This window comes from Syngnathus scovelli, chromosome 15 (assembly GCF_024217435.2).
Source record: "Syngnathus scovelli strain Florida chromosome 15, RoL_Ssco_1.2, whole genome shotgun sequence".
NCBI lineage: Eukaryota > Metazoa > Chordata > Actinopteri > Syngnathiformes > Syngnathidae > Syngnathus > Syngnathus scovelli.
The window spans coordinates 551,692-578,263 of record NC_090861.1 but is presented as its reverse complement, the minus strand read 5'-3'; the positions used below and the strand labels follow the sequence as shown (position 1 = coordinate 578,263).

At 42.8% G+C, this 26,572-nt stretch overlaps 4 protein-coding genes across 4 annotated transcripts; all 4 read right to left on the bottom strand.

The window, feature by feature from the left end:
- Positions 1-1,309: 1,309 nt before the first annotated feature.
- Positions 1,310-8,140, bottom strand: jhy (junctional cadherin complex regulator). Its single transcript, XM_049742200.1, has 9 exons — positions 8,126-8,140; positions 6,617-6,751; positions 6,187-6,532; positions 3,721-3,786; positions 3,507-3,592; positions 3,169-3,406; positions 2,489-2,575; positions 1,821-1,955; positions 1,310-1,559 (listed from the first exon to the last, which is right to left on the bottom strand). Exons 3-9 carry the CDS (start codon positions 6,430-6,432, stop codon positions 1,359-1,361), a joined length of 1,059 nt encoding a protein of 352 aa, XP_049598157.1. The 5' UTR covers positions 6,433-6,532; positions 6,617-6,751; positions 8,126-8,140; the 3' UTR covers positions 1,310-1,358.
- A 730-nt stretch (positions 8,141-8,870) lies between these two features.
- On the bottom strand, positions 8,871-13,044 carry hspa8 (heat shock protein 8). Its single transcript, XM_049742188.1, has 9 exons — positions 12,876-13,044; positions 11,405-11,622; positions 11,111-11,316; positions 10,882-11,034; positions 10,246-10,801; positions 9,925-10,127; positions 9,630-9,828; positions 9,309-9,541; positions 8,871-9,200 (listed from the first exon to the last, which is right to left on the bottom strand). The coding sequence occupies exons 2-9, from the start codon at positions 11,607-11,609 to the stop codon at positions 9,003-9,005; spliced, it is 1,953 nt and encodes a 650-aa protein (XP_049598145.1). The 5' UTR covers positions 11,610-11,622; positions 12,876-13,044; the 3' UTR covers positions 8,871-9,002.
- Positions 13,045-13,534: 490 nt separating this feature from the next.
- Positions 13,535-18,449, bottom strand: vps11 (VPS11 core subunit of CORVET and HOPS complexes). The gene is made up of 16 exons (XM_049742187.2): positions 18,247-18,449; positions 17,797-17,945; positions 17,566-17,701; positions 17,317-17,480; positions 16,974-17,209; positions 16,688-16,880; positions 16,359-16,510; positions 16,096-16,282; positions 15,833-15,976; positions 15,501-15,701; positions 15,224-15,385; positions 15,001-15,134; positions 14,588-14,790; positions 14,330-14,501; positions 14,026-14,248; positions 13,535-13,965 (listed from the first exon to the last, which is right to left on the bottom strand). Exons 1-16 carry the CDS (start codon positions 18,386-18,388, stop codon positions 13,804-13,806), a joined length of 2,760 nt encoding a protein of 919 aa, XP_049598144.1. The 5' UTR covers positions 18,389-18,449; the 3' UTR covers positions 13,535-13,803.
- A 571-nt stretch (positions 18,450-19,020) lies between these two features.
- On the bottom strand, positions 19,021-25,805 carry hyou1 (hypoxia up-regulated 1). The gene is made up of 24 exons (XM_049742185.1): positions 25,644-25,805; positions 24,894-24,969; positions 24,691-24,784; positions 24,507-24,585; positions 24,278-24,432; positions 24,067-24,143; positions 23,795-23,976; positions 23,574-23,689; positions 23,305-23,491; positions 23,076-23,210; positions 22,914-22,996; positions 22,687-22,819; positions 22,378-22,562; positions 22,169-22,307; positions 21,978-22,035; positions 21,673-21,749; positions 21,381-21,539; positions 21,169-21,317; positions 20,995-21,082; positions 20,643-20,899; positions 20,471-20,555; positions 20,102-20,351; positions 19,921-20,022; positions 19,021-19,846 (listed from the first exon to the last, which is right to left on the bottom strand). Exons 2-24 carry the CDS (start codon positions 24,961-24,963, stop codon positions 19,800-19,802), a joined length of 2,907 nt encoding a protein of 968 aa, XP_049598142.1. The 5' UTR covers positions 24,964-24,969; positions 25,644-25,805; the 3' UTR covers positions 19,021-19,799.
- Positions 25,806-26,572: the final 767 nt, after the last annotated feature.

Here is a 26,572-nt window from a genome sequence, read left to right as displayed (position 1 = left end):
AAAGAACGCCAGCCAACAGCCCGCCCGCACGCACGTCCGCCCGCAAGTCCTTGCTGCCAATCTCTTACGGGTTTGACCGGTGTGCTGTGATGTGTGCGCTTATCCTTAAATTTATCATTTCTGAGGACTATTCGTTCGCTTCCTCGGTGAAATAAAATATTTTCAGTCAAACTAAATACGACAAAAAAAATAAAATAAACATATGTAACCTGCTTAGGCACTTTGATGGTGCAGCAGCATATTCAGGTTTCTACTTCGTTGATCAACAGCAAAAAAGCTGATTTTACTGTCAATTATTTCTTCTGTACTATCAAAAAAAAACACGATCACGTGACGAAATAACGTGTAATGATCAATGCCTTTCATGATATAATTGAATAATTTCATGACCCTAATGCGCTGCAGCTTCCTCCAATTGATATTTGCAAATAACACACACTTGTCTTTTTTTCCTATTGAATTTCTCGTCCTGCTTTTTGTGTCTTTTGTATTCAATTTGCGCTCGTGCCTTTTGAAGAACAACCCGTGCCCGGCCGTGCCGTGCCGTGCCGTGCCCCTAATGTGTTTCAGATTATCAGACAGCAGGGGGAAATAGAAAAATAGGCTGTGCAGAAGGTGATCAATTAAAAGATTAAGCGTTTTGCAACACATGGCTGCATCTGCATTTGGGCCTAATAGCAGAGCCATCAGCTCATTTTCTCCAAGCCTGCCGCCTCCTGAAGCATCCTTCTCACATCAAAGCCTCCACGTCTGCATCATCTTTCCAATGGGCAGAAAGGGATGCTAATTTCAAGCCCTTCATGTATAGCACTGAAAGACTCCTTCAATTAACTGGCTTTCAATGGGGGGGGGGGGGGGGGGGGGGCGAGTAGGTGCAACTCAAAAAGATGCAGAGGACATTTCTCATTCAATTAAAAGGGGCTGTGTCATTTGTTTCCCATCAGGCATCTGAGGATTTAACACTAAAAACAGAGCGCTTCAAAGACTATGATGGGTTAAATAGAGACACTAATCAAATTCACATATTTTGGAGATAAATAGAGCTTTGATAATAATGTGAGAGCGCAATTAGGAAAATGAGCTGTGTTTGAGTGCTTCCCACTTTTTGGGGATACTCACTCCCTAATGGCAACAGATCTCAAATAATATCGACGAATAATTACTATTATTCAGAAGTGCCCTCGGTCCAATTGCGACCTACATTTTCTTGCCATTGAAGCTTTCAAAGCAAAATGCCGTTAGCCAATCGCCAAATGATTTTTTGCCACAAAACAATGAATTTGTACATGAAAGCAATTAGTAACAAATAGCAAATGCATCATCTTATGTTTATTGATGAATGCCACGGATTTTCCCCCTCATATGACATGCACCTTTCTGAGGAGGGCCTCTTTTTCTTCTTGGTGACGTTTGGTAAGAAGGTCAACTTTGGCCAAGGGGGAAATGTTCCCGCCATCTAAACAAGGCGTGACGGAATGTGCTGACTCTTGTTTTTTATTTGATTTTGCTTGAGGAGGCTGAATGACAGGCTTGGCTATGGTTTTGGCATACTCCAAAGCCTGAGACACACACACACACACACACACACACACACACACACACACACACACACACACACACACACACACACAGAGAGAGAGAGAGAGAGAAACTCAAATTGATTCATTGCACATTTACAGATTCAATCACTCCAAATACATGATGTCGGCCATTTTGAATTGAGTTTAAAGTGCGGTGTAACGTTTTTCAAAGCTACTTTAACACATGATGACAAATTGTGTTTCTACAAAGAGGAAGAAGATGTGAAAATCCAGACACACCTTCATCCTGGCAATTTTCCTCCTGTCTTTGCCCAGCGGGTCCTTGGCCAACAGAAAGGGTGGTATTTTTCGGCTGTTTTTGTTCCTCTCGCGAACCGCGTTTGAATACAGCTTCTGTTGGGTCATCTTCTCAGTCTGGCAATGGTCAAAGAATGGGAACAAACAAAAGAAAAAGAGATTCACATGGAGATAGATTATAAAGAGGAGCCTCTCCAAACAGCACAGACCAGCCCAGCCCAGCCCAACAAAAGCAAACCCAGCCAGCTATGAAAAATTACATCTACCATTCACTAATTGGCTTTACCCCGGAGATACGCAGGCCTCAATTTGGACTAAATTAGTCAAACATGCTCAGTTTGTACAACAGGAGATTAAGGAAAGATATATTGAAGCCAAAGAGCACTTAACTTCTAATGGCTACTCTCATTTGCTTTGTAAATGTCATGTTATCTGCCGAGTGAGCCTTTAAATGATGAACTGAAAGCAGAGCTACGCCATAGCCAATTCTCAGTGGACCATGGAAACAAAAACTGAATTATTTGCAAATTCCATATTCTTTTTTACCATTGTGTTACGTGACTTTGAACAATAGTCAATGCTCCATCGTTAAAGATGACGTCATAATCAATAAAGCGTCTATTTGAGTTCTTTTGGAAGGCGCTACTTACGTTCTTTTGAACTGTTGCGTAGTCAGGACCGAGACCTTGTAGCTTCACATCTAGCATCAACTCCTTGTATTCTTTCAGGCTGTATGTCTGACAATACGGAGGAGAGAATAGTCCAAATGTTGAAAACATTCAATTCAATGATGAAAAAGAATTGGATAAAAAAATATATCAAATGAGTCCAAATTATGAATCACGTTAGAAATTTCTCAACGAGCGGGTGGCGTCAAAAATGTCAACCATTTTTATGGACTTTTTTTTTTTTTTTTTTTCCCTTTCCTTGCCCTGGTGACCTACTCACTATCATCTAATACATCTTTCCAGAGCCAGCAGTTCTGTGGCCATCTTATTGCAATTAAGTGTATCTTAGAGGACCTGGACAATTAACCTGATGCTTTGCGCCATGAGTAACTAAAACCCTTCAAATGGATTAAGCAGCCCATGTGAAGACTGGTGAGGGGATTACTTGGGACTTCAAAGGAGCATGACATCCCATGTATGTGGAGATTACAAGCGTAATGTTATGTTTAACGCTGCACCAATAAATGATCTTCTAACTACATTATACGCAACGCAGCAAGGGATGTCAAATAACAAAACAAAGATAAAAAGAGCAAACGTAACACGTCTCCAAAAGAGATTAAGAAAGAAAATTAGGAGAGAAAACTCAAGAGCAAAGCAACCTTGTAATTGGGTCTTGTCCCCGTCTTATCGTCCATCTGTGCGAAGAAATCAGTGGAGCTGTTTCTATGGTGGGAATTGATTGTGTTCACACTCGGACTAAAGCGCATCTTTGGCATAATAGGTGGCAGCTTTGTATAGACTCTGATGTCGTGTGAAGTACTTGAAGGCATTGTGGGGGCGTTTTCCAGACTTTGCTCAAGCCAATCTTCATTTGGACGCCACTTTGGTTCACCCTCCCTAATGGATAAGAAGAACTTCATTGCACTCGTGCTCAAACTCACAATGATCTTTTGACAAACGATGATGTAGGTTGGATTCAAAGTTTACAATAAAGCACCTTTGCAATTCGGGCCCTTTTTCCATGCTCCTAAAGTCAGGTTCCATAATCCCCTGTTCTTTACTTCCTTCAATGATATGGGTGACCTGGGGGTTAGAGTTGCTTCAACACTTTAGATAAACAAAGGATGCCCCCGCAACAAAAATGAAATGAAACACAATTTGCTATTTTGCAAAGATTGTCTGCTCATGAAGCGCTAACATACAGCACATACCTTCAATTGTTGGATTAAACTTTGTTCGGCATCTGAAGTCTCTTTTGGACGCACGGCAGTAGCTTCCTAATGAGCGGCGTCACCAAGTTTCACAAAAGTACAAAAAGAAAGGAATTTTAATCCACTTACGTTAGCGCATGGACAGCGAATACCCAGCAACATACAAAATGACATGATGACCCTGTCATTGGCTTTTGACACCAATCAAACGGAGCCAATAATCTGGCCGCAATTGCATTTGGAGGATGATAACCTGCGTAATATCTTTTCTTCTAAATTGGGAGGAACGGTAATTGCTTGTCTAGGAGGCAACGTCACAACAAAGTAAGTCTGTCTGTCAATTGCACACGGCCGGCTCCCGTTTTTTGCCAATGATGACTTCAAAGAGGATATGGGATCTTGAATTGCATTTAGCCACTATTGTAGACAGCCTAGGTCATCTTGATTGGGTGTTTAGACTGAGGCAGGGGCAGAGGCCTTCACAAAGCTTTGGTCCAAAGCTATTAAAAGATTGTACATTATGTTACCCTGGCTTTGAAGTGAGGGCCTGCCCGCCCGCCTGCCCGCCCGCCCGCCTGCAAGAGGACAAGGAAGGCAGCGTGAGTGCAATAGTGCAAGATTGATCTGCTACTTCTGTTATTATCAAAGAATACTAGGCTCAATGAACCTTCTCACTGCCTAATGCCACAATAGCACTTTGATGGTGCAAGCGATCGCTGCATTCGAAACCGGTGTACATTTAATAGTGGCTCCTTCACAAAAGGCCAAATGTGGTATTGTGGCATGATAACGGAATGATTATCCCCTGGGAAGAATTCAAATGTTTTGTTGTATCGATGATACGCTATGGCAGTGTTGCAATAGGCACATACATAGTAAGAGAGCAAGAAAGGCAGGATGAAACCCCTTTTATTTGTTGCTTTATTATTTCGGGGTTTTTTTGGAATAGAAAATGGAATCTCTTGAGTGAAATCATTACACGAGAACAATCATTTTTAGGTAAGATGTGTATGGCAATTGGAAACTAATGAGCAAATTCAGAGGGATATTAACAAAGCCCAAGGGTTCAAGAGAGGGAAAGCCTCCAGCTCTGTTTACCACTACACAAAGCTAACAGCTCTTGACTATGTAAATGGTGATGATATGAGACATTGTAGAGAACTGGGGCTCAGATGGGTGGACAAGGTTGAGGGTATTATTGCCACAAAAACAGTCCTGTGGCCCAACAAATGGTGAATGCGTGCTATCCAGACCAATTATGCCACTGTGCCAGGTGCATGGATGGACGGACGGACGGACGGACGGACGGATGTCTAAGAGCCTATTGGGAGGGAGGAGACGAAGGGGAGCCATGTCTCTGATCTTCTGCTTGGACAGATCAAGTCATAATAAGCACTACATAGTCAGCCAGATACGGATGGATGAAAGCCTGGAAATTCATTTTCCAGGTGGCCTTAAAGCAAACATCATTGCACATTTGCTTGTTGACTGCTAGGACCATCAAAACTATTTACGATGCAACGATACCAATAAATGAGAAAAGGCTTGGGTGCTTGATGCTGCCAATGCAAATGAGACCCTTCACATATTGGACATCTTTAGGTAGCGTTGACTTGGAACGCACACTTTTTGGATGGATTAAAAGATGTCAACAGCAGAAGACGTGTGCATCCAACACGTAACAAAATACATTCATGAACATGTCTCGTAAACAAGCACTGCGGTCGAGTTAAGCAGTAAGCGAATGCTAGCGTTAGCGAGAAGCTAACGAATGCATTTAACATATTATTGTGTTTCTCAAGAATATAACAGCACCTTCGGTGCAATTCATCTGGTACAACTACTCAAAATACATCCACAAGAAGTGAAAAGAGAGCACACTGCGCTCAAATCAGCAGAACGACTGACGCTAATGCTATGCTAATGAAAATGAGGGCATCATACACACGCAATAATAGAAAGGTGAAAAACAGTTCAATATTTTGGTCTTATCTCAAGCCTACCGCCTTACTGCGTCCGTCGTTTCCAGAGGTCGAAGGAAATGGACGCTCAATGAATCGAACGGCAAATCCACCAGTTCGGCATCGTTGAACTAATTGGACTCCAAAAGTCTTTCCGGGTAATAAAGATGGCGGACTGGCGGAACCGTTTGGCTGCGCTGCACCCATCATGACCTTATTTGGCAAAGACTGGAAAGTGCGCTTGTCAAGAAGGTTGTTTTGGCCAGCACTTGTTTCCCTCAATGAAATGCATTTCAATGTGTTTTTCTGCATTTTCTTTTCTATATTCTGTCTCAATGTTCAAATGAACCTACCTTTAAAATGATAGACTGTCAGAGGGCACTCGCAAAATTAGTGAGAGATCAAATATTTATTTCCTCCACTGTAGCTGCTCTACAAACTATAGCAACCCATTCTTGATGAGAAGCAATCATACTGAATAAGAATTTAAAAAATCTCCACATACCTTTTTCTCAAAGTGAGGCTTCTTCTGTTGAAGTGCACGCATATTCACATAGGATCCATAACCAGAGGTGCTTCGGCCCAGTGTTATTTTGTTACGTTCTACAAGGTCGTCTGAGTGGGCGTGTCGTTTTTTCTTTCCAAGAGTATGACAACTCTCTGTTGGGACTGACATTTGAAATGACCCTCCAGCTCTGTGTTGCTGCACTTCCTTCTGCTTGTACTTTTGACTATATTCTTCCAAGCGCATTGTTTCTGTGTGCTCAAGAGATCTTTTGATATTTTTGTCCACATTAGCAAAGCTAACCTGGTCATCTTGGGGGTGTAGGTGGTACGGCTGATGACACTTACTATCAGAAAGATTCGGAGACATTAAAAGTGTGTCAGCTATATATCGGTATCCTTTTAGAAATGGAGTCTGCGACGGACTATACGTTTGTCGATTCAAGTTGTGAGGGACAGGGGCGGCGGAGCTCTTTGAAATCTCAGTGATGACATCTCCCTTTTTGATGGTGCTCCAATCTGGGTCACAGCACAATTCCGAGGAAGCGTCACTGGCGTCCAGTTTGCTGTCAAATAAAAAGTTATAAAGTAAATAGCTAACAGAGATTGACATCATATATTTACTCAATCATTTTTGTATTTTTACTTTCGGCCAGGCAAATGAAGTGAATTTTAACAGTGGTATCAGGGGAATAGTTCACAAATAGCATTTTCAGCTCATGAGCAGTGTACAAAATAGTCATATAAAATGTTCAATGGCAATAAATTGCAGCTCTTTTGTGCTGTCTGGGTGGGACGAAGAGAGCCTAATTCCCTACAAACATCATGGCGTGGGGGGGGGGGAAAGGTGTAGGACCGAAAGGGTGATAGATACTGAGTCAAAGTAGTTAAGAGGAAGCATTAAAACATGCAGCTGGGTGTGATGGAAAAATACAGGATTTACCCACGAGTGAGTACACAGGCCCGGATACAAAAGCAAGCGGAAAAACGATGACAATGAAAGAAAATAGTTGTATGGCCGCAAACATTAGCTTCCAGTATTGAGTGAAAAATATAGTGCGCAGAGATGAATGGAGCTGCTTGGATAGAATTTGTTCACTTGAATGAGGAATAGGCTTTGGGGGTTTTAAAGTATGCAGTGGCATTGTGTGAAAAGGCTTATCTGCTTCCAGGAGGACGTAAAAAGAACTATGAGAACGTGATGATGGGGAATAGAACTGCGTACTCTACCTCGTTCTGTCAGATTGAAAGCATTGTGTAAATGTACCAAGGTCATTTTTCTCTGAAACATGATGAGCATTTATCACAGGTTAATGACAGTAGGAGAGTACATTTCCATTTTCTGGTCATTTACAATCCTTCGGTGTCTGAAGCAGAAGAAAAGGGAGTCAAAAAGACTCCCAAAACAGATAGTATATTTAGCCACACATTAAATAAGAAAATAGACTGAACCTATTATTACTACTCCATTCCCAATAAATTCCACACTCCTAGTAGTCATTTAATCCAAATGTTGTCAGCACTACTACAACAATTGTATAGCATGACTGCCATCTACTGGCTACTTGGTATCGGTTGATTATTGAACATATACAAACATAACATCAAATGTTTGATTGAATTGATGAGAAAGGAGGAAAAAAATAGAAATCATCTATTTAGATCTAATATTGTTTACATGTTCGAATGGAGTGGGTGAGAGAACAAAGAATTTATATGTCACATGGAAATTGAAAAAACAATTAAAGGCCCACACGAGAATGACAAGATTGGCAACAAGAACTGATTTTGAGCTACAGTTCACACTACTCGATTTGCAATTATCAAGTGCATGCTTGCAAACATATTAAAACAGTGTCAACTTCATTTGAATCCTTGTGGGTAAACTCGTGCTAAGGACAAGTATACCAAGTATTAAAGTGTCTGTTACTGAAATTTACCTGGTCTTTTCTGCAGCTAGCGTCCCAATGTTTTCAGGGAGGTAGTTCAGACCGAAGACACATATTTTGTCGACCAGAAACTACTGTGAACGTAATGCTTCGTAGTAGTTGCAGAGCTGTGCTGGATCGTCGATCTTAATGAAGGAAATGATTGGAAAAACAACAAGAATGGCGACATTGTAACCATAGAGACAGACGCGTACACTTCTCATGTTGATCGCACTTGATCACTAGAGGGAGCCACTCATTTGTATTGTGCTATCTATTCGGCTCAAGCATAATTCGTTGACTTCTTTGGCGATTTGGACACAGGTTCGGTTTACTTCATTGCTTTGAATAGCAGGCCTTTATAATTTGGCTTTATTTTCAAGCCTGCTGCGGACACCTGGGCCATTATTTCAGTCTATAAGAAGTAGCAAACGTAGCAACGTCAATCAAACAGCTTACCTGGTCGCTTCAAGTGTGGTGGGGGCTTCGCTTGTGCTTGCCTGTGGCTCATGCTGGGTTCAATTTGAATTTGAAGGTTTAGACTTGGCGTGATCATCTAATGCGGTTTTACCAAAATATTTGGGAACTTCCACTGGGCACAGAAAGTAGGCTGGCATAAAATGGATGGCGGCACCACCACCGAGAGGGGACAGATGCTAAAGACAAGTTGCCCGACCGGGACGTTGAAAAATAGTGTGCCAAACAAAAATCAATTGGGTCACATTTGTATGAAAACAAGACTGGAGCTTACAAAGACTGGGTTTCCAAGTTTTAATGACCTCCAACCATAAGCACAATCTTTGGACTTTACAATCCAGTTGCAAACAATGAACGAAAACCCTAAACCCAATTTTTATTATTATTGCATGAATAAACCATGATGGAATGTTTAATCAACTTCCTCTATGGTTGGGCCAGAGGATCCGCCACCAGGCGCAGCACCGCCAGCACCAGGGAATCCACCAGGCATACCTTCTGGCATCCCACCTGGCATGCCTCCAGCACTTTGGTACAGCTTTGTGATGATAGGGTTGCACACCTTCTCCAATTCCTTCTGCTGGTGTTCATATTCATCTTTCTCAGCAGTCTAACCATAGAGGGAGGGGGGGGGAATAGAATAAAAAGGTGAACCAGAATGGCCAGGACTAGGACTTACTGAAGAATCCATCCGGGTTTTTTTTTTTCCTGCACATACCTGGTTCTTGTCAAGCCAGCTGATGACCTCATTGCATTTGTCCAAGATGTTTTTCTTGTCGTCGTCACTAATTTTTCCAGAAAGCTTTTCGTCTTCCACTGTTGACTTCATGTTGAAAGCGTAAGATTCCAGGCCATTCTTGGCCGACACCTTGTCACGTTGGACGTCGTCCTCCTCTTTGTACTTCTCAGCTTCCCGAACCATGCGCTCAATGTCATCTTTGCTGAGACGTCCTAAAATGATAGGAAACGAGAAAAACATTCAACCCAAGGCACGCAACGCACCTCCATTTGTCATGATCCAAGTAAATGAACACGTTACCTTTGTCATTGGTGATGGTGATCTTATTCTCCTTGCCGGTGCTCTTGTCAACCGCAGACACGTTCATGATGCCGTTTGCGTCAATATCAAACGTCACTTCAATCTGAGGAACTCCACGAGGTGCCGGAGGAATTCCGGTCAGCTCGAACTTGCCCAACAAGTTATTGTCCTTGGTCATAGCGCGTTCGCCTTCGTAGACCTGTTTGTTGGGAGGGCACAAGGCGTATTTGAACATTCAAGCACACCGTAGCAAGTGGAGAGGAATCGCATCATTTCAAATTCATGTACTACTGACCTGAATGAGTACACCTGGCTGGTTATCAGAGTACGTGGTGAAGGTCTGAGTCTGCTTTGTTGGAATGGTAGTGTTACGCTTGATCAAGACAGTCATGACACCTCCCGCCGTTTCAATCCCCAGAGATAAAGGAGTAACATCCAGGAGTAGCAGGTCCTGGACATTTTCGGACTTGTCACCCGACAGAATGGCAGCCTGGACAGCTGAGAAACAAAAGCAGCAATGTTACAAGAAAAAATGCCTTTCAAACACAAATGTAGAGTACGGTCGGAATGGCCACTTCATTCCAATTGATTCTTTAGTCTCGCCCCAAGCACTTACCAGCCCCGTAGGCAACGGCTTCATCTGGGTTGATGCTCTTGTTCAGCTCTTTTCCATTGAAGAAGTCCTGCAGCAGTTTTTGGATCTTAGGGATGCGAGTGGAGCCACCAACCAAGACAATGTCGTGAATCAGCCCCTTGTCCATCTTGGCATCACGCAGTGATTTCTCCACCGGGTCCAAGGTGCCACGGAAGAGGTCAGCATTGAGTTCCTCAAAGCGAGCTCTGGTGATGGAGGTGTAGAAATCAACTCCCTCGTACAGAGAGTCAATTTCGATGCTGGCCTGAGTGCTGGAAGACAAGGTGCGCTTCGCCCTCTCGCATGCTGTACGCAGACGGCGGACGGCTCGCTTGTTGTCACTAATGTCCTTCTTGTATTTGCGCTTGAACTCGGCAATAAAGTGGTTGACCATGCGGTTGTCGAAATCTTCCCCGCCCAGATGGGTATCGCCGGCAGTGGACTTGACCTCAAAGATTCCATCTTCAATGGTCAAAATTGACACGTCAAAGGTGCCACCGCCCAGATCAAAAATGAGCACATTCCTCTCTGCCCCAACCTGAAATGGGAACATTTTCCAATTCAATTTGTTTGGTCGTAATAAAAGAAACATTCCAAGCAGTCAAACTCGGAACTCACTTTTTTGTCCAAGCCGTAGGCTATAGCAGCTGCAGTCGGCTCATTGATGATACGCAAAACGTTGAGACCGGAGATTGTTCCTGCGTCCTTCGTGGCCTGCCGCTGGGAATCATTGAAGTAGGCGGGCACAGTAATGACGGCGTTGTTGACTGTCTGTAAACAAAGCGAGTTCATTTACAAAACGCTTTTCTTCTTATGCACTCACACGCACTCATCATTCGAACCTTACTTTGCCAAGATAAGCTTCAGCAATTTCCTTCATCTTAGTCAGCACCATTGAGGAGATCTCCTCAGGGTAGAACGACTTGGTCTCACCCTTGTAGTCAACTTGAACCTTAGGGCGGGTGTTGTCGTCAACTACAATAAACGGCCAGTGTTTCATATCCGATTGTACAACTGCATCATCGAACCTCCGCCCAATTAATCGCTTGGCATCTGTATAGATAAAAGGCAAAACAGGAAAATCAAGCTCATTTCATTAGAGCAAGTTTATTACATAGCCATAGTGTTATCGCTTACTTACCAAAGACTGTGTTGGTAGGGTTCATTGCAACCTGGTTCTTGGCTGCATCCCCTATGAGCCTCTCAGTGTCTGTGAAGGCAACATAGCTGGGTGTGGTCCTGTTGCCTTGGTCATTGGCAATGATTTCAACCTTTCCGTGCTGGAATACACCAACACAGGAGTAGGTGGTCCCTAGATCAATGCCAACAGCTGGTCCTTTAGACATGCTTGCTGTTTCTCTGGATAATTCGGGGGGGGACAAAGAGAATGATTCAAAGGAGGTCTACAACCATTTAAGAAAATGTTACACATTCTTTATTATGAAGGCTCCCGAGTACAAACGATTTTGGAATTGTCCATCCCGTAGAAATGATCACACACCCACACAAAATCTTATTCCCCTGCACACCTCGTGATCTACTTGGTTGGGCAATCCTGCGTCACCCACTGCTCGTATGGAACAGCAAGTGCTGCATTGCACTGGCATTTCCCCGGATGTCCACTTGGTGGCACTTTACATAATGCCAATAATTATTCATAGTCTTATATTAAACATGACTCAAGAATGAACAAACACGCCATTAATTATCATCAAGAATGAACAAACACGCCATTAATTATCACTAGACAGGGCATTTTTAATTTTCTAAATGTCAGAAAATTAGCATTAGCAGAATCCATTAAAAATGAAGCCTTTAAACTGTGTGGTTACGTGCTAAATGTATCTATTCAGATTTGAAGATTTCCTTATCAAGTTTTTTTAAAGGGTGTGGACAACATTCAGGAAATGCTGACCGGCTCTTATATCGGCGTGCACTTCCTTCCTTCCTTCCCCTTTGGAAAGAATTAACACCCGGCTCGCCGCCATTTTGACTGGTTTGTGGTGGTGACATGAAAAAAATGCTAACGTAGTTGGGAATTCAGTCAAAGCGCGATATGATGAATGCCGCTCACCGTTGAGTGACTTTAAGTCAAAATGTGATTTAATCATAATTTTAAGATATTAAATTGGCGACTATGACGCTGGTTTATATTCTACAAGCGGACGTTAACGTTTAATTCCAATGTCAGAAAAAACAGATGTGGCATCTTAAAGGAAATTAAATTAGTCGAGCTTTACTTTTTGATGTGGTTCGCGAGTTGGCACTTCGTTTCTTCTCAAGAAGCAGAACGAAGGTGAACCGTTAGCTTGCGAGTAAACCGTTAGCTTCCTTGTCTCGATGTGAGAACCTTCGAGAATGTCTCTGATCCGCTCCGCCCTCACCCACGGAATAATCTCTGCTCGCTCGCTCGCTCGCTCCCGTAAATACTATTTGTTTAAACGTTTTCAGGTGATGGGAGAAACATCAGGGTCATGCGTATATGCAAGGTTCATTCAAAAGAATGAAGTGATAGAAATCATGCAAACCTGTAAATCACGCTACCATTAATCGAGTGTTCAATCAAACAATTGTATAAAAGCATAAAATAAAGCAATAAATGCGTGACTAACCAAAGCAGTGAGTGAGAGTGATCCAATTTCGCAAGAAGAGGTCGTAGGGAAGGTCTTGGCTGGCGATGCCTTGTCCTTGGTGGGGAAGCAGTAAAAGGAAGCGCTCGGGCTCTGGCCGTTCTTTATTTCGGTGCAAGCACCCAATCACACGCGACGTTTTCGATGCGTACGCAACGTACAGCCAATGGCCAATCTTGTGACGCGCCAACGAGAGCGACCGTTTCCCATGTGACGTAAGTGTTACGCAAAATGGCGTGCCAACCCGCATGGCTTTGAACAACGGTCATCAATTTCGAGAACATTCTCGAGCGCCGGCGAATGCGACAAATACAGAGTCAAGCAGTTAGGATTTCACCTTCTTGACAAATCATCAGAAATTTAGAGATAGAACTAGCTGAATATTATCCTTTTTTTTTCTTTTTTTTAGCTCAGCAGTTGATTTTTATTTTGAACGCATCACTTGTTACCAGTAATCACCGATCGCAAGTCCCGTTCTGAGATACCGTTTGTACATATGTATTCACCTGAAAAGATAGAAAATAGATTTGTTTATAGCATATGTATTCACCTGAAAGAAAAATGATTTGACTTTTTTTTTCTTTCTTTTTTTACCATTTGACCAACAAAATTAGCCTTCGAAGAAACCAGTTACACAACCATTTGCAAGTCAGTTGTCGGAAACAACAACGCTGTTTTATTCAATTGTATCTATAATTCTGACAGACTCACAAGCCAGACAAGGGACGAGAGTACGTTACTTACAAGTAAAGAAAAGTATACAGGATTAATGCAAATGTGCGTTCTATATAGCAAGACATGGTTGGGAACTATTGCAGATAAACCTGGACATAAATACAGTAAACAACAGACAAGATTCAAATGACAAACGTTTTTGAGCAGTTCTTAGTGCAAATGAGTAGTAGTAGCTTTAGCAGTTCCTCTTGGTGCGGACAAGGTTTCTCTGCAAATTTACCTCAAGATTCCCAACAGATTTGCTGCCAGGTGGGTCCGTGAGAAGAGTCAGTTTGTTAAAAACTCCTCGCCCAAAGTAGTCAGCCACAACAGAGAATCCATCATGAGAGCCCTGTAACTGCAAAGAAGGTCTTCTATTTTGCCCAGAACAACTCACAAAGGAGCGTGTTACTCCTACCTGTCTATTGAAGCGGTCATGCAGGTCACGCTTCTGGTCCTGGGTCCGTAGCATGTCCATGACTTTTCGGTTTTCTGGAGCACACGTCGGGCACTCGGCCTCGTTGTCAGCATAACTTTCAAAGCAGTGTTGGTGAAAGGAGTGGCTGCACAGGAAATGAACTGATGGCAGCTCCAGGGGACTGTTGCACATGTTACATTTGGTCTTCTGGAATATCTTGGCACTGTGGGGATTTATATATTCAATTGGAGTCACAATTAGGACGTTGTTCCGGTTGTCGTGCGCAAATAGGAAATGCATCTACCTTGTCTTGAGCTCCTGGATCTCAGAGCGTAGATGAGCAGTTTCTTCCTGGTATTGGCATATTTTACGCTCGTCATCCTCAATCTGTTGGCTTTCCCTCTGCAACTTGTTGATGAGGTAGTCTTTGATAACCGATAGGGTTGCGGTCGAGTTGTGTGCCAGCGTTTGCACGACTGCAAACACACAGATGTAAAGTTCGAGCACTTTCCCCCCCCCCCCCACACACACATTCCAAGTATAAATGAATGTTGAAAACTACCGAGTAAAGGTGGCATCAGATTATTTTGGTCAATGTGACTCAGGACCTCGCTGATGTAAGCCTTGCAGTCTTCTTCCTTTCTGGCAAAGTAACCCAAGGCTTGTTCCCACAGGCAACCTTCTTGGTCCCCATAACATTTACAAGCTTCAACCACTTTATCATAAACCTCATTCTGCATGTGATAGTGCATAATCTGTTGGTACCTGCAGGGGGGAGGAAAGCAAATGTCATGTTGAGATAATTGCAATAAATGATGAGCCTGTGGCCAAGTGAACTGGGAGTGGTTTGAGTTGGGGGGTTTTGAAGTGCCTAAATCCTGTAACTTGTTTTGATCTCAGGAATGAATTTTCAGTCACATTAGCGATGGTCGTTTTGACAACATGAGTGTACCGTGCAGGCAGACTTGTACTTACAGTTTGCCCTTCTCATACAAGTAAAGGACACCTTCTTTAAAATTGTGCATTTGACAGAGGACCAGGGCTTTATCAAACACAGTATTGTCACTCCTGAGTAGTGACAAGGCTTCACCCTGCAGGACCTTTTTTCTCTGCGAGCAATGAAGCCAAATGAAAACCAGATGATTCAAATTGCTTTGCAACATGTATATGGCTCATCGTTTGATTGCGTTGCTCTGACCTCAGGGTCCTGTTCATGTGCCCAGTCTTGCAGTCGGAGCTCAAGCAATGTGTCATAAACACCTTGAGAAGAATTGGGATCCACCTCAATCATATGCTCGAGGTAGGCTTTGAGCTCCCGTGGGTTGTTAGCAAAGATTGGAATGAATTCTTCAGAGTTTGCCTGAAAGACAAATACAAAATTGTTAGTGCATCTCTTAATGAAAGGTGGCAAATAATAACAATTCATTGGTGCCCTTAATGATCTCGTAAAGAAAATAGACACTGGCCCCACGCACCTTGCAGAACAGGTTCCTCTCCAAGTGGCTGTCAATTTCAGCAGAGTCCCCACTTGGGTGGTAGTTGGTGCATAAGCCTTTCAGAAGCAGTGTTGTACCTTCAGGAATATGATGCATTAATGTCTTGCCGTAACGCTTCATGTTGCTTTCAGCTTGTTCAAACGATAGCCGGCCGATGTAGCGCAAGCCTTCGTCATAGTTCTGGGTTGGGGAAGAAGAAAGCAAACCATATCAGAAGTGAAACAATAGCTGAGCGAGAGCGAGAGAGAGAGAGAGATTTTGTTTTGATATGATGGAGTCACAATCGCTTGCATGTTATTCAGGATCTTTACCTTGAGATCTTCCAGCTGAATCTTTAAATACCACTCGTGGTGCATGTGCTTCTCTGCCAAGAAAACAGCATGGCTGTGGTAGCCGGCCTGTCGAAGAACCTTAATGGCAATCTCAACATCAAAGTGCACCTCACTTTCACTGCTCTATAGACAGTACATGGGAATAGAAACAGTATCAACATTGGAGTCCACGTTTTCTCTGTAATGGAACCATAAATCGCAACCATTGCATTATTTTTATTCCTCACATCTCTCCTAGTCACCTTAATAAACTCTTCCAGCTTCAGACTGTCCTTCAGCTTTGTGTAACAGTTGAGCAGCAGCGTGGTATGGTCTGCGTTGGCCAGAGACTGCCTGTGCAATGCTTGGAGATAAGCTGTCAAGTTATGGATCCTCTGGGCATCCAGAAATTTACGAATAACGTAAGATGGCTCCAGTTTGCCAATTGTGCTGTGGGAAACAGAAAAAAAATGGGGAACGTCTGTCTACCTTTGGGAAAAGCAGGCTAGGTTCCGTGTAATCTCACCGAATGTACTGCTGAATGGCACCATCATGATCTCCCTTAAGGTACAGGTGATCCCCATACTGTCTGAAGATCTCGGACAATCCGTCGCTGTCCAAATGCTGGCTTTTAGCTAGGTTTATGGCCATCACAAATAAATTCTTCTTAAACAGCATCTATAAGCAAAAAAATGCAGTTCATGACATTATTGACACAATCCGCGATGAATTGACCACTTCTGCAGCCACTACTATTGCCGTCAAGACACTTAAGTAGAGAAATAAGATCATAAATCATGATTATAAGAATAATAAGTTGATAATAATCAAGTACCCTAAGGTATTCCCACTTACTTCCAGCTTGGTCTGTGTGTCCTTTTCCTGGAGAATGTGCATTTTACCATCTCTGGTGAGGACGTAGAAGGAGCCCCACTCAGCCACCACATCAATGACGTCCTCAAATAAGGCACTATAGGCAATGAACTTGTTGTCCAAGTCGTAGATAGTCAGAAGTTGTTTATCGGATGGAGAGCTGCCAAACCTTGTCCTGTGTCAGCATCAAAGCGCAGACATTTTTGACTTCATGGAAATAATCCAAATAGAACGCAACCATTCAGCTATGATCACTTTTGGTGCTCACTTTGTATTCCTAATAAGTAAGAAAAGATATCCCCGATGCCAGCGGGCCAGAAGCTTGGTTCCATCAAAAGCAAAGCAGGGACCTCGTTCATCGGGTTGGTACAGATACACGCATTCGTCACCGGCCACAATAAATTGAGAATCCTGAGAAGGATCTGTGAGGGATGAGCAGTGAAGAGCACACCCATGGGTATCCAGCTCCACTTTTGGATACTCTTTCACTGTCAGGGTGTAGCACTAGAGAGAGAGAGAGAAATTACAGTCACATTATTCTTGCCATTGGCAGCATTTGAAAGTCGGTTAACAATAGCACAACCGAATATTCTAGTTGGTCTCAGACTTACGTGGACTTTCTCAAGAGTGGCGACATACAAATGTGTGACTTTAGCAACTTGACGGAAGGCAAGGCCCGTGACTGGGATAGTTCCCTCGTGCAGCGTCAAGGTTTTACTATGCCGATCTCGAGTGATGTCACCTTTGGTCAGAACCACGCTGCCGTCTGTGAAGCCTATCGAGAGACACGTGATGTTCTTTTAGCCTGTGTCAAGGAAGGTCATATAGTGAAACCAAAGAAACGTTTCTTAGTCACGTACCAATGGCCATATAGTTGAGGTTCTCATGTACACTGAGGCAAGAAACTTCTGTTGGTTTGCTGCCTGGAATTGCAGGGAAAATTCTTGTACACAGGGGACTTCCACTGTCTTTTTTGTCTAAGTTCCAGACCTTTACCTGAGAAAAAAAATGGGGATTCAGTGCTTTGCCCATCGCTGGCTCGACTATTCCGAGTAAAAGGCGTCACTTTCATAAAGCACCGGGGGACTTACGAGAGGGTTTATTCCATGTTCGTCCTGTCCCACTGTTACAAGAATACTGTGTTGTTTCAGTTGGTAGATATGTGTTACTCGTAATTTATAAGCCTGAAAGGTTGTCAGCTGCAAGAGTCGTGTCAAAAGCCAGATGTTACCATCCATATGTAATACGGCTAAGGAAAAAAATACAAACGAATGCAAACAATACAACAAAATACAAATAAATGCAGCTCATTTCGGAACTTCTGCGGAAATTTTGGATAGGTGACACACCCAAATATGTCTAACATTTCGTCAGATGTGGTCATGGACAAATTGTCACAATATATGACGTACCTGCGGTAGCGCTAAGAGGAACATGCATGACAAATTCATTTGTATTGCCCCTTTACGATTAAAGTGCATCTAGCGGCGAGACGGACGCAAAGCATAACATAGCTGAGCAGGCTAACTACTGAAGGATATCTCCAAGAACAATGTGACCACGTCCAGAGTCACAGGCCGATATTCCATTTGGAAGAAGAAAGAATTTCCCATTATCCTGAGGATCCTTAACTGCATCTTTGTCAAAAAATACAAACTTTCTCCATTGTAAGAACGCGGCCATCGTAGTGTTCGGGCTAACGCTAAACAAAGCAGGGGATCATGTGACAGCTCAGTCACGTGAGTAAACCGGAAGTTTGGCTTTAATTACTTTTTTTTATTCAAACACAAAAAGCAGGTAGAAGAGCATACCATAGTCTTCCAGTTGCACAGATCAATACAAGTACTGACAAAATAAAACATTCAAATAAATAAATGATATATATTTTTTAAATGGGGGGCATCTGCATTACGCAGGAAGAGGAAGCCGTGTGTGATAAGTTTGTACACCGAGCTCTCAGTTCTGAACTTTTGTTCATTTCCATTGCATCACATTCACCCATTCATACAGCAATGTGAGGCTGCTGCCATGCAAGGCGCTGCCAGCCAGCCAGGTCCACACTTGGGGTTCAGTGTCTTGCTCAAGGACAATTCGACACCAGGGTTGAGGATCGATCCCACAAACTTGGAGTTGAGAAACGAACACTCCACATAGTCTCCCTATAATATCATATGTAGACATTCAAGTCAAAGCCAACTTCAAAGTCTGATAAAGCTGGTAAGCTGCACATGGGAGAGAACGTGCACGTGTTTCTCCTGCATTCTGCGGTATTGTCACATTTTAAAAAGCAAATAAAGTTCACCATTACAACCATCTCCTTGTGATTTGTCAAAAGGTATAGTAAGGCCTTTATTTTTATTCTCTCTCTCACGACTAATTGTTAGACTTGTTTTGCAATACACCTTTTATGAAACAAATCAATCATAACAATGAGAAGGAATGCTGACGCTGCATTTATTATTTTGTTATTTTTCCTAATATCATCCAAGTGGAAAAAACCCTCAATAGAACAGCCCTTTTCATTCAAATAAACTGGAGATAACAGCGTGCTATTTGGAATAGCACACCAATAACTTATTTCTGTCAGTGGGCACTCAATATGCTGACAAAAGTAGTGGTGCAGGTACCCAGACGTACGAAACATAACATCATTGCTGACTTCACATGAATGTGGAGGAGGTTTTTTTTGGTTTTTTTTTTGAGTCAAATAATTGAGACAACTCCATATTCATTTCATCCTAATATGCTACGTTGATATGATCCAGTCTGATACGGAAATGTTAGAATTCGTCTTGCAGCTTCTAAGGGCACACGTTGGGCTGTCCAAGGGTTTCATCAGCGTCAGCATACAACAACAATACGGATAAAAATACAGTGCAGAGAAGGGGGCGGGACAACTAAAACACGTGAAAAAGGGAAAAAAATAAGTTGTTAAATTTCTTCTCAGTGTGAAGTGTACGCTGCTGAGAGACCAACATAAGAAAAGGAGAACGAAGGCCTGCTCAAGTCTTTAACAACAAATGGACATCAGCTCAAAAATGAAAACATTTACATCATCAATAAATATTGTTGATTCTTTTCCCAGTTCCAGTTGTTATAATTCGTCATCTATGTGGTTCTCAGATTTGGCTTTCTCGGTTCCTAAAAATAAGATCAAACATGTTTGTGACAATATGAAGTAAGTCTATCATCAGAAAGTTGTACTGCAAACCAACCTGTTTCTTCTTCTGTGAGCTGTGATTTACTATCAGATTCTATCTGAGCAGTGCTTTCCTCTATGACCGTGGCATCAACGGGCAGCTTCTCTTCTAAGCTTTCTACATTTGAAAATATCAAGTTATCAGCTGTGCAATCGAGGAAAATGCGTGTGCATGTGCGTGTGCCGCCGCCACCCACCACTGGTTTTGTCAGAGTTCTCCTCCACTTTCTGTTCAGCCGTGGTATTGGACTTGCTGGTTTTATCAGAGCTGGTGCTATTCTTGGCCTTGGCTTTAGACTTGGGTTTGGCAAACTTTGCCTTGTTGAGCAGATAGTTGACTTCTCGGTCCAGCAGGGAAATCTTTGTTTCAATGTCTTTGGAGAGCATGATTGGACGCTCTTTTGGAGACCGCTTCTCCTGCTCGGCCGTCGTCTCGTTCCTCCACGTCTGGACAGACCATATGGTGTTTTTATGCACTACTTTAAAAATCCATTTTTCAGAGGTCTAGTCCCACATTTCTTGGTTGCACCAATCATTTGGACCACATCACATTAAACTTCACTTACCATTGTCTCATTGATGACTTTTTCCAACACAGTCAGTTCAACTTGCGAAAAAATTTGATCATCCTCTGGAATGAGCTTTGCACTCCTTTGAAAGAATTGCGGGAAGAAAGGAAAAAAAAAATGTCAGAACAATATAAAAGTAGCATCCTCAGCCTTCCGTGTTGATGCTCACCGCAAAAAGATGCTGGAGGTATTGAGCATACTGTCGAGGGCGGCGAGGCGATCGGGCCACTTGCGTCGCTCTTCCACCCTAAAAAACATGTCCTTGCACAAATGCTTGAGCTGAGATAACCTTTCCTTTAGCTGACTGGTGGCGGCAGAGTAGCCCTCATCATCCATCCATGCAGATGCTTCGCTTAGCTTTGAGGAAATCTGCTCCTTCTCCTCATCTGACACCACCAACTGGTAATCCTCCTGGTATAATTTGTCCTGTAGACATCAAGCACATATGTGGAGCTGTGGGTTTTTTTTTTTCTTTTTTCTGACCACTATCTAGTGATGAAAGAAAGAATGCTTGATCTTACCTGAGTTTCAAAGATAAATGCTTCCAGGGTGTTGAGCATCTTTTCCCTTTCTTGTTTGGCCAGGTCTCGATCTGTCAAATCTTGCAGCCTGGGGGAGGAAGGAAAAAAAAAAAAAAAGAAGTCAAGTTCAGAGAAGAGCAAGCTGGTTGGAAATACTGGGGGGGGATTTCTTACTTATTTATTGAAGCTTTGAGGTCATTATCAGTGGGATCCATCACATCATTGATGACTAGATCAATCTTGATGTCTTCTGAGATCTTTGCCTTTTTCAGAGGTTTAGCTACGTTTTCATCCTCGGATTTCTTTTCATCGTCCTTTTCCTCCTACAGAGTAGATGTTGGCTCTTCTTGTTACTGGGATGGGAAATTTCAATGGTCATACTTTACCTTGTTGTCTGAATTCAAAGCGCCTGCATCTTGGGCCTTCTCCTGGTGGTTCTCCTCTGGAGCACTCTTCTCTGATTCCTCCTTGGTACTCTCTCCCATTTGGGTATCCTCGCCATTATTTTGATTCTCGCTAGCTTTGCCAGAGTCATCCTTATCATCCTGAATACACAAATTATATACGTATATATTTTTTTTTTAAGTACAGTGAGTGCAGAAAGTATTCAGACCCCCTTCATTTTTTTTTTTTTTTCACCCTTTGTAACATTAGAGCCATTTGCCAAAATAATGTTACCTGAACAGGTGCAGTCACATTTGGAGCAAGTTCTGGGGATCCTCCTCCAAACAATGTGGATATTGTGTTACCGAGTTCTGTAAGATTAAAAAAAAAAAAAAAATGTGAATGCATTTTTGTTACGGTGAGGTCATTATCAAGGTCGCAAAAAGCAGTATCATATACGCAACATCATGGAATCTGAGTCAAGATTGGGGCGATTATGGATTCCAAAAATAATTATTTGTGATAGCCCCACAGTACTTTTCAGATAAACTGTATGTAGACAATGTGCCCCAAAGCAAACTTAACAAAAAACAACATACTGGTTAATGTGGATTCTTCCTCCTTCTCCTCCACAATGGTTTCAAAAACAGCTTCCACCTGTTGCGGATTACAAAAAAATAAAAAGTAATAATAATAATAATAATCAGGTGCCATCAGGTGTGTTGGGCGAGCTTTTTTTTTTATTTTTTTTATTGTATTTATTGTTTATCCAGGCCGGATAAACACTTACTCGATCCAATAGGAGAAGTCCACTTTCATCCATGTTGAAATGGGCCTTAATCCCTTTGGACTCTGCCTGTGTGTGTTTCTGAAAGCTGCTGCCCACTCCAGACAACTTGACTGTTGTCAGATTGAGCGAGCCAAACACACTGCAGCCCAGAAAATAGATGAGAGCATTAGCAAGACTAGCATTGATGAGCACTTTGACACATGAGCTACCTAAGGTCTTCCTGTGACAGGAAGCCGACATCTCCGTAGTTGATGTCGAAAGCAAAGTCGTCAGTGTAGCGGTTGAATGTGATGACCTTTCGCTGGGGATAGGGTGCCATCCTCTGAAAGAGGATACGTTTGCTGTGTTTCAAGCTTTTGGCACCTTCCTCCTCGGCCTCGCGAGTGAAATCCACCTAGAAATGGAATCACAACCGAGTAGATTTAGAGTGATGTTCTACTCCAGTAAAAAAAAGTGTACGTTCTTAGTCAATAAAGGAATGAAGAATATAAGGATTTCTTCCAAAGCAAACTGACAACCTGAATGGGGAAGACAGCTGCGTCTCGAACCAGGAACGGCGTGACCTTGAAGGCCTTACTGAGAGCAGCGGCCTGATACACGGCTCCCATAGCTGCTGCCTCGTCCGCATTGATGCTTTTTCCCAATTCCTCTCTAAATTCCAGGAAATACAATGATGAAGCCCTTAGCATATTGGAAGCATGAGAGCAATCAAATAAGAGCTGACTTTGAGTTTCTTTCCACTTACTTGCCTACTGCTTTGAGCAGCACTTCCTGAACCTTTGGGACACGGGTGGAGCCACCAACTAAAATCACCTGTTCAATTTCATCCTATTGCAACAAAGAACCAGATACTGAATAATGCACAACAATTTCTGAAACACAGTGTAAGGAAATAGTGAATACAAACCAGATTCATTTCTGCAGCAGTGAGGGCATCTTGCACTGGGTGAGGCACTCTTTCAAATAGATCAACACAGAGCTCTTCAAACTCTGCTCTGGTGACCTTGGCCTTGAAGTCAATCTCATCTATTAAACCTTCCACCTGCAAGAAACATCAGGACAGTGCAATAAATGCGGCTTGTGACTTATGGGGGAGAGGAGAGAGAATAAATAAATAAATAGATAGATGGCTTCACCTGGGCCATGAATTCCATATTTGCGCTGAGCACTGTCTTTAGCCTCTGGGCCTCCTTTAGTAGCTTGGCCATGGCACGGTGATTCTCTCTCACATCTTTGGGGGTCTTTTTCTGCTGGTTGAAGAGTTTCGCCAAATGGTCCCGCAGGCGCAAATCCATCTCAAAGCCACCCAATCCACGGTCAAAGCTGGAGAATAGTTCCCAAATAAAAAGCGACATGAGGGTGCTGCCGCCGTTTCCCTCGAAAAGCACACTTTTGACGGACTCACCCGACACCTCGAATCTGCAACTGCGGCTGGCTGCCAGATTCCTTTGTTTTCACTGTCTGGTATGTGACAATGGTGGCGCTTGTGCTGCCTGAGCCCATATCAAAAAACATCACATTCTGAAAGGAAGCAATATAGACGTTTTGTCAATCGCTTGATTGGATTTCAAAAGAAGACTTGATCACTCCAAGAGCTCATTGACATGACTGGACACTGAAATGTACCTTTCCTGTACTGTCAATATCTTTCCTTCTAAAGACCCCATAATTCAAGGCCACGGCCGTGTTGTCGTTGATGAGTTGAAGGACCTTGAGCCCTGCCATGTGTGCAGCCTGCAGGACAGCCCTTCGCTCTGCCTGGTTAAAAAAGGCTGGAACAGTGATGACTGCATCTTTGATTGGCTGCTCTGTGATTTGTAGAAAGACAGTAGATGGGCAAATGAAGATCAATGACCATTGGGACATTTGTTGAAGAAGAAGAAGAAGAAGAAACTGACCTGCAAACTCCTGAGCCAGTCCACGAGTATAGTTGAGCATCATCCCAAGAAGCTCTTCTGCTGTGTACTGCACTTTCCTGAGAAATAGATTTGTTTTGGTGTTCATTTATTACCGGACAACAACTGTCACACGGGTTAAAGGTCGGCAGCATTTGGCATTCCAACAACCATTTCAGAACAAAAATAGCCAGAAGGCCGGCGGCAGACTTACTCTGAATCTTTGAAATAAACTGTCTCTCGAACGGGGTCAACTTGCAGTTGGTGCTCAGGAAAGCGTTTCTGGTAAAGCGCTATCTGTGGGTTGTTGTGCTTTTTACCCATGAGACTTTGCAGGTGTCGATAGACGCTTTTGGGATTCTTCACAGACTGAAAATGCGTATTGATGAATTCAACAAGCATATTGCATATGCTAGGATTTTCCAAGACGGTGTAGCCCTTACCACTCCTAAAGCACTGTCACCGAAAAGTCGTTCATTTTCCTTCAGACATACAGCCGCTGGCGTTTTCCTCCTTGACTCTCTAAAAAGAAAGCAAAGTGATAATACCGTGAAAGGTCATATTCCTTATGGTACCTGCCGCTCAATTAGTGATGTGAACCAGAAACGCATGCTTGTTGCTACCCACTTGTTGAGCACAATCTCCATTGGCACACCAGGTTTAACGATTGCCATCTTCATCCATTCGCTCCCTACATCTATTGACATGACAGCCACAGCATCTACAAAGAAATACCACAAATCAATTCAGAATTGCGTGATTTGTTTGCACTTTGCTACACCAGGGCGATTTGATACTGCAGTAAATATAGAACACAAGACAGCTCCTACCTGTGTGAGAAGGCATCATTGCAAGGACAAGGTAGAAGAACGCAGCTAAAGGAAACTTTCTCCAAACCATGATGAGCTGAAAGGATCAAATATGGAATCATCAATCTTTTTCATTGGACTAAATCAAAAGACCTCATCTAAGACGTAGGCTTTTTTTTTTTTTTATGATCTAAAGTTCCACTTCAGCCTAACTTTGCCCAGAATAGACGTCCATTAAAAGCAAGCATTTACCAGCTTTATCAGACTTTGAAGTTGGCTTTGACTTGAATGTCTACAAATGATATTATAGGGAGACGATGTGGAGTGTTCGTCTCTCAACTCGAAGTTTGCAGGATTGATCCTCAGCCCTGGTATCGAATTGTCCCTGAACCCCAAGTGTGGACCTGGCTGGCGGGCAGCAGCCTCACATTGCTGTATGAATGAGTGAATGTGATGCATTGTTAAGCGCGATGGAAACCATGTGGCTACGCCACAATTCTAAATGAAAAGCGCTATGGACGTGGAATCAGTCCATCGACTCCATTACACGTTAACGTTTCCATTCAGTGTCGTACAAAACAGCCATACCAGGAAAGCATTTCGACCGCATCGATTAAGCAAGAAAGCCCCTGCATTAAAGTCGTACACACTATATGAAATTTAACAACATTGTTAGCTAGCAGAACAGCATGGAAGGAAGCGCAGAACTGATGTGAATTTACCTTTCTTCAGACTATTCAAGTGCGGACACAAGAAACAACCATTACGTACCCTCTTTCGTGTTTCTTCTGATATTAGACGGCCACTTTAGAGGCAATTTAGATGTTCCGGCTTTTAACAGTGGGCAGTTTTAGCCCAGCTTATCTTATCACCGGCTTGACTCGATCACTCGGGCCCAGAACGCGGCGTCACCTCATTGGATCCACCGAAGTGCTGGTTGGGGCACAAAAAGTCAAGTTCAAAAAGTGCATACTATTTCCGGTTTGCACTACAAAATGTGTTTGCGTGACGCGTAAAAGTTTCTTTGTTTATATGTTCCAAGGTTTGCTTAATTATATTACAACGTTCATTTTGGAGAATAAAATATCATTCGCAATACCCAATACAGCAAACTATTGAAATTGGCACTTGTTTTCATTTTGATCATAAAAACGCAAAAGAGTTGATACGAATATGCATTGCATATATAATAAGGATGAGATTGAGGATAAGAATGGATCGCTGTTCTTAAATGAAAGCCTTTCAGTCTGTTTGTAGAAACAAGTTTACGATCTTAATTTGAAAGACATGTTCTTACTATCCGACAGGTAACTTGATGCAATGGAAGAACCTAGAAAGGCACGTCCGTGAACACCGACCCCATATTTAAGATCCGACCCCTCAAGGGCTACGCACAATCCAGTGATTGGTCCACGTGCTGTGATCTAAAACGTAAACACAGCCAGTTGGTCCACGTCCACGAGGCGTACTTTGAAAAGGGTCAACAGAGAAGGAAGGACAGGAGGGAGGGATGGAGGGATGGAGGGAAGTCTCATCTTAATTGCATAGCGGTCTGTCTGCATTCTGCAAGACGGATGCGTAACCTTACGAAGCAATGTTGTGTCTGAACGAATTCAAATAAACAAAAGTACTGAACTGTGAGCTCGGTGTACAAACTTATCACACACGGCTTCCTCTTCCTGCGTAATGCAGATGCCGCC

Excerpts from the sequence above, each read along its gene's own strand:
- jhy (XM_049742200.1), bottom strand. The coding sequence starts at position 6,432 with ATGCGCTTGGAAGAATATAGTCAAAAGTACAAGCAGAAGGAAGTGCAG. Across the intron at positions 2,576-3,168 it reads GGACAAGACCCAATTACAAG|ACATACAGCCTGAAAGAATA; the intron begins GTTGCTTTGCTC and ends CCGTATTGTCAG. Across the intron at positions 1,956-2,488 it reads ACGCAACAGTTCAAAAGAAC|ACTGAGAAGATGACCCAACA; the intron begins GTAAGTAGCGCC and ends GACCATTGCCAG.
- hspa8 (XM_049742188.1), bottom strand. The coding sequence starts at position 11,609 with ATGTCTAAAGGACCAGCTGTTGGCATTGATCTAGGGACCACCTACTCC. Across the intron at positions 9,542-9,629 it reads CACCATCACCAATGACAAAG|GACGTCTCAGCAAAGATGAC; the intron begins GTAACGTGTTCA and ends CTATCATTTTAG. Across the intron at positions 9,201-9,308 it reads GCTGGCTTGACAAGAACCAG|ACTGCTGAGAAAGATGAATA; the intron begins GTATGTGCAGGA and ends CTCTATGGTTAG.
- vps11 (XM_049742187.2), bottom strand. The coding sequence starts at position 18,388 with ATGGCCGCGTTCTTACAATGGAGAAAGTTTGTATTTTTTGACAAAGAT. Across the intron at positions 17,946-18,246 it reads TGGTCACATTGTTCTTGGAG|ATATGGATGGTAACATCTGG; the intron begins ATATCCTTCAGT and ends TAGCCGTATTAC. Across the intron at positions 15,977-16,095 it reads AGCTGGAAGAGTTTATTAAG|AGCAGTGAAAGTGAGGTGCA; the intron begins GTGACTAGGAGA and ends TACTGTCTATAG.
- hyou1 (XM_049742185.1), bottom strand. The coding sequence starts at position 24,963 with ATGGTTTGGAGAAAGTTTCCTTTAGCTGCGTTCTTCTACCTTGTCCTT. Across the intron at positions 22,563-22,686 it reads CAGCTGTCTTCCCCATTCAG|GTGGATTTCACTCGCGAGGC; the intron begins GTTGTCAGTTTG and ends TTCCATTTCTAG. Across the intron at positions 21,318-21,380 it reads CTTTGAATTCAGACAACAAG|GAGGAAAAGGACGATGAAAA; the intron begins GTAAAGTATGAC and ends TCTACTCTGTAG.